Source organism: Equus quagga, unplaced genomic scaffold (assembly GCF_021613505.1).
Source record: "Equus quagga isolate Etosha38 unplaced genomic scaffold, UCLA_HA_Equagga_1.0 203_RagTag, whole genome shotgun sequence".
In the NCBI taxonomy this organism is placed as follows: Eukaryota; Metazoa; Chordata; class Mammalia; order Perissodactyla; family Equidae; genus Equus; species Equus quagga.
Window position 1 is genome coordinate 4,029,210 of NW_025798627.1, and position 19,130 is coordinate 4,048,339.

Sequence of the window (19,130 nt, forward strand, 5' to 3'; positions counted from 1 at the left end):
GATTTCCTCCTCCTGGGTTTTAATGCCCGTCATCATTTAGCCATGCCAGCAATGAAAATGCTTTCTCGCCCTCCGTCCGCAGCATCTACTCCTCTCCCGCCACCAGGCAGCACAATGTGCAGCTTATTTGCTTCCTCCAGACCCTCTTGCCTCTCAACGATGTACACTCCCTTCTTCCTCCTCTCTCTCTAACAGTTATTTTCTGCCGCAGCTCCTCCCCCCGCACCCCCATGCCTGTTATCAGCGCTGCAATACATCTCGTGTGGAGAAGAAGCCTAGATAAAATGGCAGAGTAGTACTCATTCTTATAACATTTACCTTAGGAGTTTTCCTATCCAGCTATGCTTAGACCTTTATGAGGATTTCTGATTTATAGTTTGGATTCCTTATAGTCTCGTTCAGCAGAGTCTGGTGCAAAATCATCGGAGGAAGTAGTAAATGAGGTCGCTGGTGACATCTTGGGTAAACTTCCAAACAACTTTGATGTTGAGGCTGCAATGAGGAGATACCCGACAACTTACACGCAGAGCATGAACACTGTGCTCGTCCAAGAGATGGGACGCTTCAATAAGCTGTTGCAGACCATAAGAGAATCATGCTCCAATATTCAGAAAGCAATCAAGGTAAGGGCACATGCACCAAAGCAAAATCATTGAAGTAAACATATTCGCTTACTTAGCAAATATCTCTTGGGCACAGATTCCATGCAAGTCCTGTTCTTAATTCTGGGGATAGAAAAAAATCCTTGCTCTTGGAGAGCACATAGAATTCTGGGGGTGACAATTAATAAAGAGGTAAATAAGTATAGAGTATGTTAGGTAGCAATAGTTTACTGGATAGGATACAAGCCAAAGAGTTAACAAACCAAGTGTTAAGGGGTAAGAAAGACAATGCCTCCGCCCTTGTACAGCTTACGTTTTAGTAAGGGAGACAGACAATTAAAAAATAAACAAATCAGGGGCCTGCCCATGGCTGGGTGGTTGGGTTCGGCAGTCCGGGGTTTCCCTGGTTTGGATCCTGGGCGCAGATATGGCACTGCTCATCAGGCCACGCTGAGGCGGCATCCCACATGCTACAACTAGAAGGACCCACAACTAAAAATATACAACTATGTACCGGGGGGCTTTGGGGAGTAAAAGGAAAAATAAAATCTTTAAAAAAAAATAAACAAATCAATATGTAACAGAATTTCGGTAAGTTCTATGGAAAAAAATAAAACAGGGTAAACGAGTAGAGAATGGCAGGTGGGAGACTCAGTCGTTTGGGGCTGGCTCCTCCCAGGAGCTGACCCTTGAGCAGGGGCCTGATGTGAAGGACAAGCTGTGGACCGTTGGCACAGCAGGTCTAGCTAGTGCAGAGGTCAGGAGAAGAAGGGGCATGTCTGGGAACACAGTCAGGAAGGCTGCTGTGGCGAGAGGGGAGTGAGCAAGAGGGAGATGCTAGGACAGAGAGGGGAAGCCCTGGGCTCCATGGTGGCCTTGTTGGCCACGATTAGGGTCTTGAATTTTATTGTAAAGTATTAAGGGAAAGGGAAGCCTGCAGAGGGCTTTACGCAATGAAGTGAAATGGTCTGTTGTAGATTTTTAAAAGTTCTCGCTACGTTTTTAAAAGTTCACTGCAGAAAGGACTGTAGGGGCACAAGAATGCAGGCAGAGACTAATTACGCGATTGAAGTGGTCCAGCTGAGTTGGTTTCTTGTAGCCTAGGAGGTGGAGAGAAGTGGTCAGATATGAGTTATCATTGAAAGAGGAGTCGCCCAGGCTGGCTGTAGTGTAATCTGGGTGGGCCGTTTGGCTCAGAAGCATTCAGCACCATGTGTTTTTCCTTGACCCGGTTCTTCTTGTATGCTTCCTGGAAGATAGAGGCCTGGTTCCAGCATTCAGGGAGCTAAAAGGGGAAAGAGGCCTCAGGGATCTCAGCATTCAACAGACATGCATTCATTTAATCCCCCTGATTTCAGTATGGTAATTCTAACCCCGGCTGAGCCTGGCATCTCTCACTCCCAGAATTCCTTCGTTTTCCTTTCCAGGTTTCATTCAAGGTGGGTGACGTGCAGTTTTGTGGTACAGGACCTAGGAGTCTGTGTGGTTTTTTTTTTTTTTTTTTTTGAGGAAGATTAGCCCTGAGCTAACATCTGCCACCAATCCTCCTGTTTTTGCTGAGGAAGACTGACCCTGAGCTAACATCCGTGCCCGTCTTCCTCTACTTTATATGTGGGATGCCTACCACAGCATGGCTTGCCAAGCGGTGCCATGTCCGCACCCCAGATCCGAACTAGGGAACCCCAGGTTGCCGAAGCGGAACCTGTGAACTTAACCGCTGTGCCACCAGGCGAGCCCCAGGATTCTGTTTTGTAAACCAGGTTTCAACAATCTTTGCCATTTAGCACCATCCTCCTGTCCTTGCTTTCATCTAAGGCCATCAATTCCAAATATTTTTGAGTGTTCTGCATTGTATACCGAGTTGATTCTTAGCTTCCTCTCAGCCAGTTTAGGACCAGGTTTCTCCTGATCTACCAACAGTCCATGTGCTTTCTAGCTCCCAAAATTGTATTGTCATTATGCCTTCCCCTATTTTTTCTGCACTTGTGGGTTTGTGCCTTTAAAAAATAAATTTCTTTGCTGTTGTTTTAGTGGATTTAGGGAAGGAGGCAAATGAAACGTGGATGTTTAAGCCATGAAATTTACTCTAAAATCTTCTCCATATGTTAGTTGGAATAATATTGTCAACCATAAAGAAAGTAATGATGATGTCAACTGGCGCAATGGCCAGATCAGATAGGCAGGAATTTTCAAGGGCCTCAAAGTTTTGACATCTATATGTCAGAGATTCAAAAAGGTCAATTAGACTTCACAAATGGAATCCAGGATATTTTAACTTTTCAAAGCATTTCATATAATTTTCATAATTTTATATTCATCACTGTCCTTTCAAGAAGGCAAGACAGAGAGGCTGGCCTGGTGGAGCAGCGGTTAAGCGGGAATGTTCCGCTTCAGCGACCCGGGGTTGGCTGGTTTGTATCGTGGGTATAGACATGGCACTGCTTGGCAAGCCATGCTGTTGTAGGCGTCCCACATATAAAGTAGAGGAAGATGGGCACGGATGTTAGCTCAGGGCCAGTCTTCCTCAGCAAAAAGAGGTGGATTGGCGGCAGATATTAGCTCAGGGCTAATCTTACTCAAAAAAAAAAAAAAAAGGCAAGACAGAGATATATTAGTTGTCCATTTAATAAACAAGTAAATTAAGTGAAAGTTAGGCTATGATTTAATAGCTAGTCCGTAGCCAGGTATTGATTAAGATGATTTTCTAGGGTGGGCAAAATGGGAGAAGGGGGTCAAAATGTACAAACTTCCAGAAAATAAATAAGTCTTGGGGATGTAATGTACAGCACAGTGACTATAGTTAATACACAGCATATTTGAGAGTTGCCAAGCGAGTAGATTTTAAAAGTCCTCATCACAGGGAAAAAAAATGTATAACTGTTGGTGATGAATGTTAGCTAGACCTATTGTGGTAATCATTTTGCAATATACACAAATATCGAATCATTATGTTGTACACTTGAAACTAATATAAAGTTTATAGGTCAATTATACCTCAATAAAAAAATTTCCATTAAAATTTGATCAGCTTGAAATTGTTAATGTTTTCCTAAGGAATAGTTCAAAGACTCCATGACTTACTTGTGAGCAAAAGAAAAATATCTTTGCTTTCTCTTTTTTTGCTATATGACTCAACCCTGACTAATCACTACTGTAAACAAAGGATAATTAGGAAGAAGGTATTAAGAGAAGATTCTCCAAAATCTGTACTGTCGCGTTAACCAAAGGTTGCATGTGTTTCAGGGGCTTGTCGTGATGTCTACAGACCTTGAAGAAGTGGTTAGCAGCATTCTGAATGTCAAAATCCCAGGGATGTGGATGGGCAGATCCTACCCCAGCCTGAAGCCCCTCGGGAGCTATGTAAATGACTTCCTTGCGAGACTAAAATTCTTGCAGGTGAGTTCATCCAAATGATAATACATTAAGTTTCTTCTGATCTCCTTTTCTTCATCAGGATGCCTAATTTTATGAGTATTCCTCTCTAGCTTTTCTGTGTGTCCCAGGCACAAGTGACCACGATCCAATATTGCCTGTAGATTGTGTAACTGTTACACTGAACTGTCAAAATACCGGTATTGGAAGCAGAACCTCTGAAAGCTTCTTTAGGAGCAGGCGTTCCTGTTCAGTGAAGTTAGACATTCAAGCCAATGGCATTTGAAGAGAGAAAACAACTGGCTATGTTGATTTTTCCGTTAAATATTTAGCATTAAAATCGATCCCTAGAGCAAAGCATCTTAGACAGCCAGACAAGTTGCTAACAAGGAGCATTATTTCTTCCTTGTCCCACATTCTTCCAGGTCATGAAATCAATAGATTGCTGGTTCAGCCCAAGATAGTAATACCCACAATGGCTAATTGTCCTGGAAATGTTGAGTGGGCTGAAGCCTACCTCCTAATTATCTGGCAATACTGGTGCTTAACTGTGTTCTTTTTAACAATTATATTCATTAGCGATATTGATCAATTTCCTAGATAGTTTATGTGGAGCATCGAAAACTGCCCATGAGGAGATTTCTGCAGGAATAAAATGACTAAACTTCCCCTCCAGAGTACAGGCCTTCTGTTGTATAGAGTTGATATGAAGCAGTTAAGATTATTCTTGAAAGGTGAAGGCTCTACTTTGTACTCTAATAGGGGAAAGTTCTTCAAATTAATTTCTTCAGATTGTCTTCTACAATTTCCTATTTAGTTAAAATCAGTATTCAACTAGCTTATTATAATACATGATATGAACAGAATATCCAGATATCTTGATATTTATTAAAATCTTCGGCTCTCATTACCCTGTTTCTTCTGGGAGTTCCTTGTGTAATACTGTATTTCTTTATGGTGAATTTCATTGTATTTTGGTGAAGTAGGAGAGAAAACTTCCCAAGGAATATTCTACTGCGTATTAATGACTAAAGAGAAAAAAACCTGAAAAACATTACCATCTGACCAGACTTCATAGGGATCTCTTCTATTCAACTATATAACGTGATACGTTGTACAACAATGTATATTGATGTTCACTATTTTAGGGAGCTTTTCTGAAGGAGTCATTGGGCTTGTATAAAACACATTTGTATCTGCATTCGTGCACATTGTGGTACTCAAGCTGGAGCGATGGATAGGAAATTGAAGTCAGAACAAATACTGAATATACTACTTATTTTTTAAAACCTGAGAGTATGACTTTTTATTCCTCAAAGGGTTAGCTCATTTATTAGTTTACCTAAAAGATAATGGGGGGGGGGGGTGTGTTTGGACAAATTTTGTTAAGCAGCGCTGTATTCAGAGTTGAAGGCTCTGTTGTTGGGACACTTTTACTTTGACACCACAGCAATGGTACGAGGTCGGCCCTCCTCCAGTCTTTTGGCTGTCTGGCTTCTTCTTCACACAAGCCTTCCTGACCGGTGCCCAGCAGAACTACGCCAGGAAATATACCATCCCCATTGATCTTCTTGGGTTTGACTATGAAGTGATGGAAGACAAGGAATATAAGCATGCTCCGGAAGATGGTAAGTGCACTGACAGAATGAGTTGGCTTATATCTGGGCACTGAACAAAAACGTAACATTCTTGCTTACTTTTCTCAACTGTTAAAAAACTTAATCATCATATATGTAACTTACTTTCCAATGATGGAGAAAAAACCTATTGAGAGACAGAGAGCAAGTGAGAGAGAGAGAGAGCAAGAGAGAACAAGCAAATGGTAAAGCAAATGGGGATAAAATGATTCTGAATAAGGAGTATATGTCCCTGGTCCTGTTTTATTTTTGCAAAATTTTGTAAGTTTGAAATTATTTCTAATAAGTTAGGAATAAAGTAATCATCAAATTAACAATACATGGAATAATCAACCATAATCTTATGGTGACCTTGGGGAATTAAGATGGCACAGCATTGGAAAGAAGGAGGTTTCCTGGTCCCTTGAAGACATCCCTTTGCAGACTCCTAAAACAGGTATTCTTTCCTGTTATGTGCATCATTCCAAAACTTAATAAAGCTGATAGCTAATAGGAGCATTTGTTTTGTGATTGAAGCATTGTGAGGAAATTTATCTTTATTTTCTTAATAGACTGTCTTTTCAATATTTAGTGGCTACCCTAGTGTTTTATTTCAGATTTAGTGGACAGAGCTACTATTTTAAACAAGCATTATTTTTTAAATGCTACAGATTCCTGAATTTTACCAAAAGGGTGGTCTTTAAATAAATGACTTTAATCTCTAAAGAACTCTTAATGTGTCCTGCTCTAACTAATGTGTCAAAGACAACTCTGCTTCCTTATTTGTCACCGGCTCACTCTATTAGACACTGGGGATGTCAGCAGTGAACAATTTAGACAGGATCTTGACCCTCAACTAACTTAGGCTTTGGTGGGATACTAACAAGTAAACGTGTAACCCGAACAGTGTACAATAATCACAGTACTGTGTCATGTGGTTTTACTTTACATCAGTGGCCACAAACCTCAAGGGTGTTGTAACACTATGAAGCAATCCTACTACTATTCCCTGAGAAAGTTGCTTTCCCACGCTAAAAGCAACCACTTGTGCCTTCTTTGTCCTTCTCTCTGCCCTCACATCTCACCTCATAACTTCATTGAAAAAATAAGAAGCCATCAGAAAAGAGCTTTTAGCACGACCAAATCCATAAATCTGTCGATAGGTGCATGCTCTGAGAGTCCAGATCCTATTTTTTCCCTCCTTCTCAAAGGTTTTGCTCCTTCAGTTGTGCCCTCTTTTTCTAGAATCAGCAGTATCTCTCTCAGTACTAAGTAATTCGTATCAGCATGCAACATGGTCTAGAATCTCTCATCTTAAAACAAATCAAGAATTCCAATTGTCTTACCATCCACATCCCCTCAGCTACTATCCCATGTCTCTGCTCCCCTTTATAGCAAAATTTCTCAAAAGAACTGTCTCTACATGCCATCTGCAGGTTCTCACCTCATATTTCCTGTCTACTCTTCATCCTGTCGATCAACTGAAGCCCTTCTTTTCTGAGTTATTAATAACTTCCATGTAGACAATGTCCTCATCTTTCTGTCCTCATCTTAACCTCTTAGCAGTTTTCACTAGTTGACAACCTCCTCTTTCTAGAGACATTCTTCTCTCTGTTTCCAACACATCACCCATTTCCTGATTTTTCTTTTCCACTGGACACACGTACGCTTCTTTGCTAGCTTATCCTCCTCTGAATATTGGAGTTCCTGAGGACTCAGTCCTGGGACTGTTGTTCTTTTCTAATTGCATCCTCTCCCCAAGTGGCCTCATACTTTTTTGTGTCTTTAAAGATTGTCTCCTGGCTGATATCTTCCCAATTTAAATGTCCAGTCTTTCCTCTAAGACCCAGACCTCTCTATCCAACTGCCTACCTGACATCTCCACTTTGGTGTCTCCTGCATACATAAAATTTATAATGAATTTCAATAAATGGCACCACCACCCAACCAGAAGCCCATGAACTCTTCTTCCTTCTCCTGCTCTCTCATACACTCACATCAAATGCAGTCACTCTTGTATAATCCTACTGCCGCCACTGTTTTTATCTAGACTTCTGCTCCAGCCTCTTATCTAGCCTCCCTACTAGTGTAGTTACACTCTTATAATCCTTCATTTGTTCAGAAGCCACATAAACTTTTTAAATACGTAAACAGATAATGTCATCACTAAGCCCCCATAGAAAATTTAGACAACTAAATATGTTAATAATGACACTTTTTCCTTTGTCGTTAGAATCAAATCTGGATCCCAAGAGGCTAGTGATCTTGTCTGTCCTCCTCCTTCTTGTCTTAGCGCCTGTCAGAGTGCCTGGCACGCAAGAGGCCCTCAAATACTCCTGTGGAAATTCCAAAAATCATGCTGCTTGAATCCACTACAAATTCATGGAATCTAACCAACTTTTTAAGCTACCGTTCATTGCAATCTTCTTTAATACTTAATTTAAAGTTTTATTGCAGAAACACATTTAAGAACATTAGATGCAAGGGGAAAAAGATCACTGGGACAAATGATATTTTAAAACTAATCGTTTTTCCTCCGGCCATAGATGCCTAACCTATCATTAATTTGGGCATTTGTTCAGAATACTTTCATTCCTAGCACACCCTGAATAGACATACTGCTGCATGCCTAAAGGGTGTTTAACCACCTTCTGCTAAGTTGTTTAGTTTATCGTTTCTTTAATTATACAGGCCTTTAAAAAAATACCTTATCTGTACAGCTCACTATATTACATGCTGTAAAAGATAACATTAAATAGAAGTTTGAGTTCCCACACCCTCATAAAGATCAGAACATATATAGGCAGGTTAGCAACATACCGAGAAGGATACATAATTTGCTTCAAACTAAGTATTTGGGAAAGGAGGAAGGGAGTGTTTAAGTTGGGTAAAGGCAAATCGAAGGAAGGCCATGGAGTTGCTCTGTTACTACTACTGGTTTCTGGAAACTTTACATTTATTTTACTTTTCATTTAATCTTCATGATACCCCTACGGCACAGATACTATCATCCGTCTCATACAGAGCTAGAAACTAAGGCTCAGAAGGTGCAATAACTTGCCCAAGCTGTCACAGCTAGTAACGGGCCGAGCTGAGCGTCCACCCCCAGGCCGCCTGGCTCGCCTCCTCCGCTGGCTGCTTTCTCTCTGGCCCACTGAGAATTTTTGCCTGAGTGGAAGTCCGCAAACATCATCACACTCCTCAGGGGAAGCTTTCTTGAAGAAGCGATGGTTGATTCTTAAGTATTTAATTCAGATGCGAGAATTTTTTTCTAAATTGTCCTCATATCATTATGATTAAAGGCAGAAGATGGCATTTGGAGTCTGAATAGCACTGATGATGTCCCTCAGAGTCAGATGTTTTTGAATTCAGCTAAAGATAGGATTTATAAAAGCATTGCCTGAGTTTACAAACTAGCTAACACCTGAGATCAAACTGTTGAACTGCCCGTCATTATATACTGAATTTGGACATTGTACAGGATAATTGGTATTTCCTTTTACAATGATTTACTAATTTAACCCACAACCCCTTTTATTAAAGATCCAAATTTATTAAAATCCAAAATTAGCTTGAAAACAGTGAAGCAGGAATAAAGCACAACTTATTTAAAGATCAATAAAGACCATTTAGTGTTCCAGGATCGCACAGTAAAGAGTAGCTGTCAATTAAGCCAGCCATTTTACTGAATACCAAAGTATCAGCCTAAGGTTTGACTTATAATAGCAGATAAATATTTACTAAATCATGAATTTCATTATTTTGTACACACACACATATTTCACCAGTAAACACAGACACGCACAAATTAGGCTTTTTGTAATTCCATTGTTTTCCTTCCTACTAGCTAATTCTAAGAAAGGAAATGACATTGCATGGAATGATTTGGAGCGATAGACTTTTCCTAAAGAGCAGCTTTCTCATGGGACCCTAGTGGGAGGAACACAGATGGCACCTGAGAACAGCTTGGGCTGGAACCACAGCTTCGTTCTCTCTGATCGCTACCCTCCACCAGTCTCTCTCCTTTACACGCTTTAGTATGTGCCTGTTTCTGGGGCTCAGGAAGAGATTAACCTTATTTACCAAAGACTGGATTGAAACGTAATGAAAAGGTCATTTAAGGCCACAAGGCCACCACAAATCGACTTAGATTTGGCCCCATACATTCTGCATATATTTTCCTAAGATTCCTCTTGTCTGGACTACTGGGAAGTACTGGGTGACTCAGAGTCATCAGGGGAGAGCGCTGCCCAGCAGGAAGGGAGGCAGAGAACAGCCAACGAGAGAGGCCGAGAAGCTGTAGGTGACACGTGCTGACCCCGTCTCTCCCGGATGGCAAAAGGCATGCCTCACAGAGCGGGAGAGGCTGTGACCCAGGACTCGGTTAACATCTGCCTGCTGTTTTACATCTTGTGTTTTCCATAAGGCCCTTCTTGACCATGAGGAATGAAAACATTTCCTATAAGATTATTGTTGGGATGGAGGGAACTTTGATCCCTGTTGTCACTTTTCTTAGATGTGCCACTCTTCCCTTTGTTTACTCTCTACGACATTTTTTCTTTCCCAAGTGAGGATTAGATAATCTAATTGGTTAGAGCCAGAGACTGCTGACGAGTCAGCGGCGCCAGGGTCTTCAAGGGCTTTCCTGGACCTGTCTGTGGGGGCTCCTCTGCTTCCCCTAGTCCCGTCTATCATCGTGACTGGCCTGCAGGCCTTCCATTTGGCCTAGAGGTTAGCAAGTAGGATGTTTGCAGACCTCTCTCTCCCTCAGGCGGGTCCACGCCCCACACTGCCCCAGGCTCAGGGGGCATTTTGCAACTCAACTTTACCCAAGTGATAGTAGGGAAATTACTGGACAAGTGCTTTGTCAATTAATAAAACTGACATTTTATTCCAACTATTCTTTGCATCAGTTAACACCTAGAGGAGAAAGGGTAAGTCTTTCCCCCAACATCCATCATTGGACCATCCACATGTAGCTTTTAAAATTTAACTATAATTAAAATTAAATAAAATTTAAAATTCAATCCCTTGGTCACACTAGCTGTGTTTCAGGTGTTTAATAGCCAGTGGCTACCATATTAGAAAGCACAGATATAGACTATTTCCATCATTGCAGAAAGTCCTGTTGGACAGTGCTGCCCAGTGGATTTTTATATACTACTTTACCAAGTGCTTTCACCAGCACTGAATGATTTGATTCTAACAACTCTACAAGGTACACAAAGCAGGCATCATTGTTTTACAAATGATTTCCAGCTGTTCTCCAACGACAAAACATGTCTAAAGTTAAATGAGTTGCTCGAGGTCACACAGCAGTTAGGAACTAAAACCTGGGTCTTTGTAAATCCCACATTGCTTGCCTTCACATCTGTGCAGCAGCTGCTACAAATGTTTCCATGTGCAGATAGCTACATTCAGTCCATGAGGCTTTACACAGTGGACAGCCAGAGAAAGTCACCCGGGGCTCACTGCTTTCCTCACTGGTGTTCTTCTTTAACTGTTAGTGTATGACATCATGCTCTAGAGGAAGTCCATCCATGTGTCCTATCATACAGACTATGGAGAGGTGTTGGAGTGAGAATAAATTCTAGAAGGACAGGAGAAACTTAACTCTCACGACACTAGAGATCTGCAGAAGAGTATTCTGTTCACATGCTGCCTGGAGCCACTGCATCCCTACAAATGCAGGCAGAAATTTTCTTGCAGATTTCCTGTCTTCTAACATTATAATCATTGGCCAGTTCAAACAACACAGATGGACCTTGAGGGTATTATGCTGAGTGAAATAAGTCAGAGGGAGAAAGTCAAGTACCATATGATCTCACTCATAAGTAGAAGATAAAAACGACAAAAAAAAAAAAAAACACATAGCATTGGAGATTGGACTGGTGGTTACCATTGGGGAAGGGGGGAGGGGGGAGGGCAAAAGGGGTGATTAGGGTCACATGTGAGGGGATGCACTATAATTAGTGTTCGGGTGGTGAACATGATGTAATGTATCCGGAATTTGAAATATGATGTACATCTGAAAAAAATAAAAATTAAAAAAATATATAAATCTGATAAGTGTTCACACAAACTGAGAACTTCCCACAGACTAATTAAAAATTCCTTTCCTCTTTTGTTTTCCACATCTAATTTTACTATTGAATTAATTGACTATGCAAAGTATAGATATTCTGGAAATATGGGTCTTAAGACAAAGCACTCAGAATAGCGCTTTCATTTTAGAACAAGTCCTAGGCTAGTGACCTCGTGTCATTTGCGTAGTGTTCACCTGTAGGAATTTCAGATTCAGGGCTCAATGAATACACGGTTAAAGTGTCGCTCTAACCTGCTTCTTTTATATTTAGGTGTTTTCATTCATGGATTATTTCTAGATGGAGCTTCCTGGAATAGGAAGACCAAGAAACTTGCAGAATCACATCCCAAAATTCTTTATGATGCAGTGCCTGTGGTTAGTATTTTCTAATGACATGTACACGGGGTCTATTTTATATATATACACACACACACGTACACAGATACAGTCAATTCTCGTTATTCACGGTAATTATGTTTTATAAAGTGGCTGCCAACAGTGAATCAGTAAATACTGAACCATTGCTCCTAGGAGAAATACAGGTTGTTTCTGCGATCCTCTGGTCACATTTTTGTTAACTGATGAGTACAGAACCTTGCCTTATTGGTGCTTTTGTTTAAAGATACTTTATTTAATGTTTATTGTTGATTCATTAACATTGAACTCATGGCCAACAGCACTGTCTTATGCCTGAACGAAGTTTACGATATTTTCTCCATGAGGCACATCACAGCCTTTCTGCACTTAGGAACACTACACAGCACCTCAGCGCTACACTTGGGGGCCATTTTAAACAGCGAAATCACCAAAAACGCCACAAAAATGTGAAAAACTTGGAATTAAATAAACTGAAACGGATAGTTGTTTTAGTTATGAGAGCTGAGACAAGGCGGCAGAATGTCACCAGGTTCAACCTCACCTGGGAAGCTGCTTGTCTGGTGACTCAGTTTTTGGTGCTCTGAGCATGCCTGTGAATGACTGCAAAAGCGCAGAGTACTGATTTTAGGATAACGAATAAATTTTAGTGATAGGCAAATTCGCAAATACGGAATCCAGGAATGAGGATGGATGGTATATATGTATCCACATACACACACATACATATGTTTATCATATATATTTTCTTACATATACACTGTCCTAAAAATGTGAAACTTGCAGATTTAGATTACTATATGAAAAACATCTGCAGAAAGTTTCCTGGCACCTATCTTCAGCATGGGCAGACTAAGCTATAGTGTTGTTTCCATCTGTTATTACATCATAGCTAGATAGATTTTTCACATAACTTGAAGGGTTGGTCTGGGATGGTGATGAAATACATGCTATGGATTGACATGAATTCTGTTTGTGGGGCACTAGGGGCAGCTCAAACGGGCAAGAATCCTTCAGAGCAGCTCTAACGGGCAGTGAGGGACCAGCTGACAGCCAATTGTAAAAATCCTGCCACATGTACTAAGATACTGTGGGCAGACAGTTTCAAATACGAGACCCAAATTGAAAGTCACAAGGGCAAAGGTTTGCAATTTCAGGAGTTGATTGGGATCAAATCATCTTGCTTTCACATGCACACTCTTCAGTAGCTTGCAGTGAATAGCAGAAGGAATTTATCCATGAATGATTTTCCTGAATAAGGAAGTCACTAAGAAAAATTCTCATTAACAAAACCCACTTTTGGTTGAAATGAAATACGTCTGACTTGAGTGTTGAGTCCATATAATTTATATCTGAAGAACTGCTTTATGGATCCCCCTTATAATAATCTGGATTCCACAATTATGTGGGAGAAAGAGAGAAACTAGCATCTTTATACAATTTGTTTTGACCTGAGAAACCTAAACAAGAGCTCTGAGCAGTGGGGCTGTCAACTCCCATCACCTCAAGGATTGCTATTACTTCTACTGCTAAAAGGAATTTAATTAAATTCTAAAACAAAACATTAATTCTTCTTTATGATCATAGTTTGTTCTTTACGCTTATATTCAGAGATCAACTTGCTCCCAAATCTTAGTTTTGAGATTGGTGAGGTTCAACAATGGTAACATTCTAGGCAGGTGGCTAATCACTCTCTCAAAGGAACGTGAGTCTATTGTAGTTAGAAAGGAATGCAGTTATACTTTTAAGCAGAGGCCACAATATACATAATCGCCCCTTTAAAATAGTCACCATGAAAATGAGGAGGTGATCTGCTTCTACAGTCATTGAAGAAAAGCCTTTCAGAATTCTGGGGGGTTGGCCTTTAACTAATAAGGCAACATGAGTGCGAGTGTCAAGGGTGGCAGCTCTCTCCTCTGAAAGTCTGAGTTTTTATTATTGTAGGCACCAAAGTCATCCTCAGCCAAGTATAGTGGAGAGGTGATGAGTAAATGGGCAATATGTTTCTGGACAGAGTAGGTGAAAATGACTATTTTTTCTCATTTAGTTTCTAGACTGGTTCTGAAGATAGCTCCAAGAGCTCTAATAAAATGTTTTGAGCAATGGCAGCACTGCTGACAAAAATAAAATCTATTTGGGCCACAGAAATTTTCAGACATAACTTTAACAATACCATATCAGGCTCAAATGTATGTAAATATACCAGCCTTGACTTAAAGAAGTTTACGCACTTCCTTCCAGATGTGGCTGAAACCCTGTAAGAGGGTAGATATTCCAGAACGACCAAGTTACGTTGCTCCGTTGTATAAGACAAGTGAGCGGAGAGGAACATTATCCACCACCGGGCACTCTACGAACTTCGTAATTGCCATGACCCTTCCCTCTGACCAACCCAAGGAGCACTGGATTGGACGCGGTGTAGCACTGTTATGTCAACTTAACTCATAATTAGAAGACGTCGTTTCCCTGTTCCTGTTTCTTATAGATGGTTGAGTAGAAAATATATTTTACTTTTTAAACAATTTATTTGGCTTAAATCAATTTGACTAAAGTTATACTTAATTATAAATTTATGTGCAAATGTAGCCTATATTTAAAATGATTCATACCTCAGTGTAAGGAAATGTTCTGAAGTAAAGACTAGACTGAAGAAAACATACTGGTATATTTGCTCTTTTGAATAACTTTATTTTGGGAGAGTTCCATAAGCATTAGGAACATACATAAAATGACACACCACTGTTGACAATGAAAAAAATGGCATTTGATCATTTCCAGCTTTATAAATTTTTAAAAAATGATTCGGTTACAACAACAACAAAAAAGTTTAGATATTTTAGCAAGTATCACCTTGCAGGACCATAATCACATTTAAGCCACTGACTTACTGTTAATGGAAAAGGTTCACACTGCATCTAGTTACTATAGTATTCCTAAGCATAATCACAGCTGATTGAGTGCAATGTGATGTACACCAAAATCCATATGGATGTCACACAGTGACAGCATTGTACAAGTAACATTAATGACCTCCAACAAACACATGTTAAATTAGACTGGTCAAGCTAAATGGAATGTTGGAGCCAAACAGAAATGTAGTGGAATTCAGATTGTCTAGTAAGACTTGAAACGATACATTAGGATGACGTGAAAACTAAACACTGGTGGAACCCTAACAAAATACTAGCAGCAACTGTCGCAGCCCTCTCCAAAGGTTTAAAAAAATCTGGCAAATAAAGGTAACACCATTTTTGAGAGAATATAAAACTTTATATACTTCAGCATAACCTATTTGCTTTACATCAGGCATTTATTTTAAGTCTGGGAGTATATTCCAGCTGTTGCTTTTCATGAAAGTTTTAAAATCAAGCAGATTTAATGCTGGAATGCAGAATCCTCCTTGGGTATAAAACCCCAAAAATAAACTATAAATAAATCTTGGTTCAGAAAGCAAGATACTCGAATTGCTTGAAGTTGGCAGTACTAAATAAAATATCAGCACCTTTTAGCGAGGCTGCTTGAAGGGCCAAGCATGAGATGAGGACTGTCCCGATGCAGTGCCCGATGCAGAAAATAACCTCCGTAGAAAACTCCTAACTCGTTACAGGAGGCCATGGAGAAAGCCAGAAACAATCTGTGAAATTCAGGCATGAATTAAGGAAACACCACCTAGGCTCGCTGCTTACAGCATAAAGAAGAAACCCTGGCAATGCTCTATCAACACCTGGAGGCACCTGCTGCTCTCGAAGTTCTGCTGTTTTAAAGTTCATGGAGTAGGAGGAAAGGAACTGGGGAAAGGCGGAGGACTAAATGAAAACATTTTAAGTGGAATGGAAAGAGTTTGGCTCTAAAATGTTTGAATAAGATTTTTAAAAGCAGCTACACTGGTAGCCAAGCAGATTAAAACAAAGCTGCCTGCACAGAGTTCAAATACAGTTTACCTGGCATAAATGACAACCAGGTGGCACAGATGTGAACAGAAAGCTACATGCACATGACTAGTTCTACAAATTATTAGGTCAAAATTCAGGATAAACATGGCTTGCACTTCTCACAAATCATTCACAATTATGGTAGAAGAGCAGGGCACCCAAAAAAGAGACTAATCCCCGTCAGGCACCAACAGCATATCTTGGCACAAAATGATCAAGTGATCTCAGCTGAGTTATTTAAAACTATCTTCCAAGCCGCCTGGTACCATGATAGCCACGGTATCATCAGAGGTCATCGTAGTGACGTTTTGACACTGCATGTACAGGTTATGGACGTGGTCAACTTGGATTTTCTGCCTTACCACCTTAGTGCCAGCCACAGCACGTGCTCTTGGTTCCAATGCCAAACTGGTAAAGCAATGTGTGCATTTAGGACTTAACCTTCCCAAATAACTAGTTAGTCCTGTTCAAGTAGGGAAATTGAATATTTAGACCATGTTTGTTTGGGTTCTTCATGTTTGATATTTGTAGAGGGTTACAATTTTAACGAAAAAAGATTTTACCACATGCTCTAACCCACTACCCACACCAAAAAACTCAAAACAAAAACAAATTAAAGTTCAGGAAAAAAAGAAAACCCAGACACCAAGTATATTAATACCAAGAACCATTATGAATCTTTCATTAAACTGAAGCTCACACATACAATCACAAATTTCAGTAGTTTAGGCTGCAAATTTAAACACTATGCAAATATATACAAAAATAGTAACTCTAGATTCAAGAATAAGGGCTTTTCCCAATACTAAATTCATACTCTAATGCAGCCTGAGCTCTCCTCTAGTCCTACAGTCTACTTTATGCATTGCAAAGCTGTGTCAAGTTGATCCCTATTACCATATATCTATACGGAGCTGAATTAAAGGACACTGAAATTCACTTTTAGGAAAAAGAAAAGTCTGCCCAGAGTCCATTGAAAACATTTTTAAAGTTTAAGTGATTTTTTGGTTCAATTTCTATTTCTGCATAGCCACAGAGGTTTTTACTAATAAAGACTACTTTAGTGTTTTATATGATTATTTTTTTAAAAACTCTTAATCCAACCTATATCAACCTTGGTTCATGGAGTCCCGTTTTCTCCTTGCTTTATCACAAGCTTTATAGTTTCAAAAGACCCCTTCACACAGGGAAAACAGTACTGAGCACCAGTCGTTCATGGTTAGGCTCAAATCTATGGAACTTGTAAGTAGTGCAAGCCACTGACTTTTCTTTGAGCAATGTGCATACAGTACAAGAAAAAGATGCAAAGCTGCATGGTAACATTCTCGTAACCAACAGTAATTACTGGGAATGGTCAAAACTGGAGGTCAAACACAATTTTGTCTTCATAGAGGGCAATCACTAGCATGGTGGCAAATCCAAACAGCAATCCTAAATTCTGAAGAATGAACTGACCCACTGGACAGAAGCCGTGTTCTTCATTGTCACCATCACCATGCAGCATTTCTGGAAGCTGAAAAAAAACCCAGATGTTTACAAGCAATTTTTATAATATTCTACTCAAGGTTTTTTTTTTTTTTTACATCTTCTTACTTCAGAAAACTAACGACTAAAAGCATAACTACAAATAAAATAATTATTTTATTTAACACAGTGCTAATCATAAGACATATTTTAGTCAAACACTAAGCAAGTTTATGCTCTAGCTATGTACTAAGTAAACAGTAGATCCGATCCCTTCTCATGCCTGCAACAATTGCACATAATATATGCATCAGCCACGTTTAAAGTTACATCACCCACTGACCTCATCAGTTCCGACATTTACTTTATGCTAAATGTAAGACAATTTATTATTGCCAATAAAACTCTCAGAAAAGAACACTACAATTCTCACATTTACTGATATATCTTAAGTTCACCAGGAAAGTAAATCTTTTGGGGATATCTAATTCAAAATTGTATCATTTCTTCACCCTTTTCCATTTAAAATTCTCATTTCCCACTGCACATGACAGCAAAGACAGATATTTACAGAAATTCCAAATTGGCATCTCTACGCTCTTAAGCCACTATTTTCCTTCCAATAAGACACACAAAAAATAGTATATAGAAGCTCCCCAGCTACGACCAAATTATGCACCCTGCCTTCCCAGTGTACTCTATTCCCTTAATAGTGATAAAATGTTTAAAATGTGAAAGTTCCTAGTATCTTTAAAGGCATAATACATTGAAAAGTTTTCAGTATAAGCATTTAAGAATAACCCATAGTTCAAAGTATAAAACTTAAATCTTTAATTTACCTAAGTAAATAAGATTTGTTGAAGAAGAAATGTATGTGCATTATGATAAGCATAAATTCTTTCTATCCAAAACTAATAAAAATTGTTAAAGAATTATTACTTCTAACTTTCACTTTCACAAAAACATACTTCACGTTTGCAATGAAAATCTACAGAAAGATGATATTGATATGCTATTTCTCTTAGACACCAAGCTTTGCTCCAAACAACATGTTGGCGCTTTTGGGTTTAGGGAGGAGAGATACGGTGGTAAGTACATAAGGCCTGCCTAGGAAGAAACGCCATTATTCATTATTAAATAATGAGGACAATTAAGCCAGCTACCACGCTCTGACAGTGCTGCAGCATGTTCAACAGTCTCCTGAGGCTCCCCTTTAAGAACTACTGCAGGCTGCCATCATGCTGTCTGAAAGTCCAGGGCGGTGCTGCAACGGCTAACGGAGCCGACTGTCCTTCACTAGCAGAGTGCGGTAGTCAGTAGTGACAGAAACCACTACAAATGGCAGAGCTGAATAACTGTAACACAGATAATATGGTCCACAAAGCCTAGGTATTTACTATCTGCCCTTTACAGAAAGTTTGGATTATGACCAAAACCTGGGATGAGACTAAAATGGCTAACTTCCTACCTATGGTTCTAATAAGAAGACTATTTTATTGTATCTTTTCTCCCCTCTTCCCTCAAGTTTTTATTGTTACAAAAACTTTTACTGCTGGGGCTGGCCCCGTGGCCGAGTGGTTAAGTTCGCGCGCTCCGCTGCAGGCGTTCCAGTGTTTCGTTGGTTCGAATCCTGGGCGCGGACATGGCACTGCTCATCAAACCACGCTGAGGCAGCGTCCCACAT

The 19,130-nt window shown here is 39.8% G+C and overlaps 2 protein-coding genes across 3 annotated transcripts in view; one reads left to right on the forward strand and one right to left on the reverse strand.

Annotated features, from left to right (window-relative positions):
- Positions 1-14,694, forward strand: part of LOC124233445 (dynein axonemal heavy chain 7-like) — a 234,964-nt gene extending 220,270 nt beyond the window's left edge. Inside the window, exons 63-67 of the mRNA XM_046650549.1 lie at positions 393-623; positions 3,846-3,998; positions 5,425-5,602; positions 11,947-12,050; positions 14,292-14,694. Of these exons, the coding sequence (XP_046506505.1) occupies positions 393-623; positions 3,846-3,998; positions 5,425-5,602; positions 11,947-12,050; positions 14,292-14,498 (873 nt within the window). The 3' untranslated portion in view covers positions 14,499-14,694. The remainder of the gene's footprint in view (positions 1-392; positions 624-3,845; positions 3,999-5,424; positions 5,603-11,946; positions 12,051-14,291) is intronic.
- Positions 14,695-14,707: 13 nt separating this feature from the next.
- Positions 14,708-19,130, reverse strand: part of LOC124233464 (zinc transporter ZIP10) — a 60,239-nt gene continuing 55,816 nt past the window's right edge. For both annotated transcript variants that reach the window (XM_046650568.1, XM_046650566.1), the window contains exon 10: positions 14,708-17,495. In XM_046650568.1, coding sequence (XP_046506524.1) covers positions 17,337-17,495 — 159 coding nt within the window. In that variant the 3' untranslated portion in view covers positions 14,708-17,336. The remainder of the gene's footprint in view (positions 17,496-19,130) is intronic.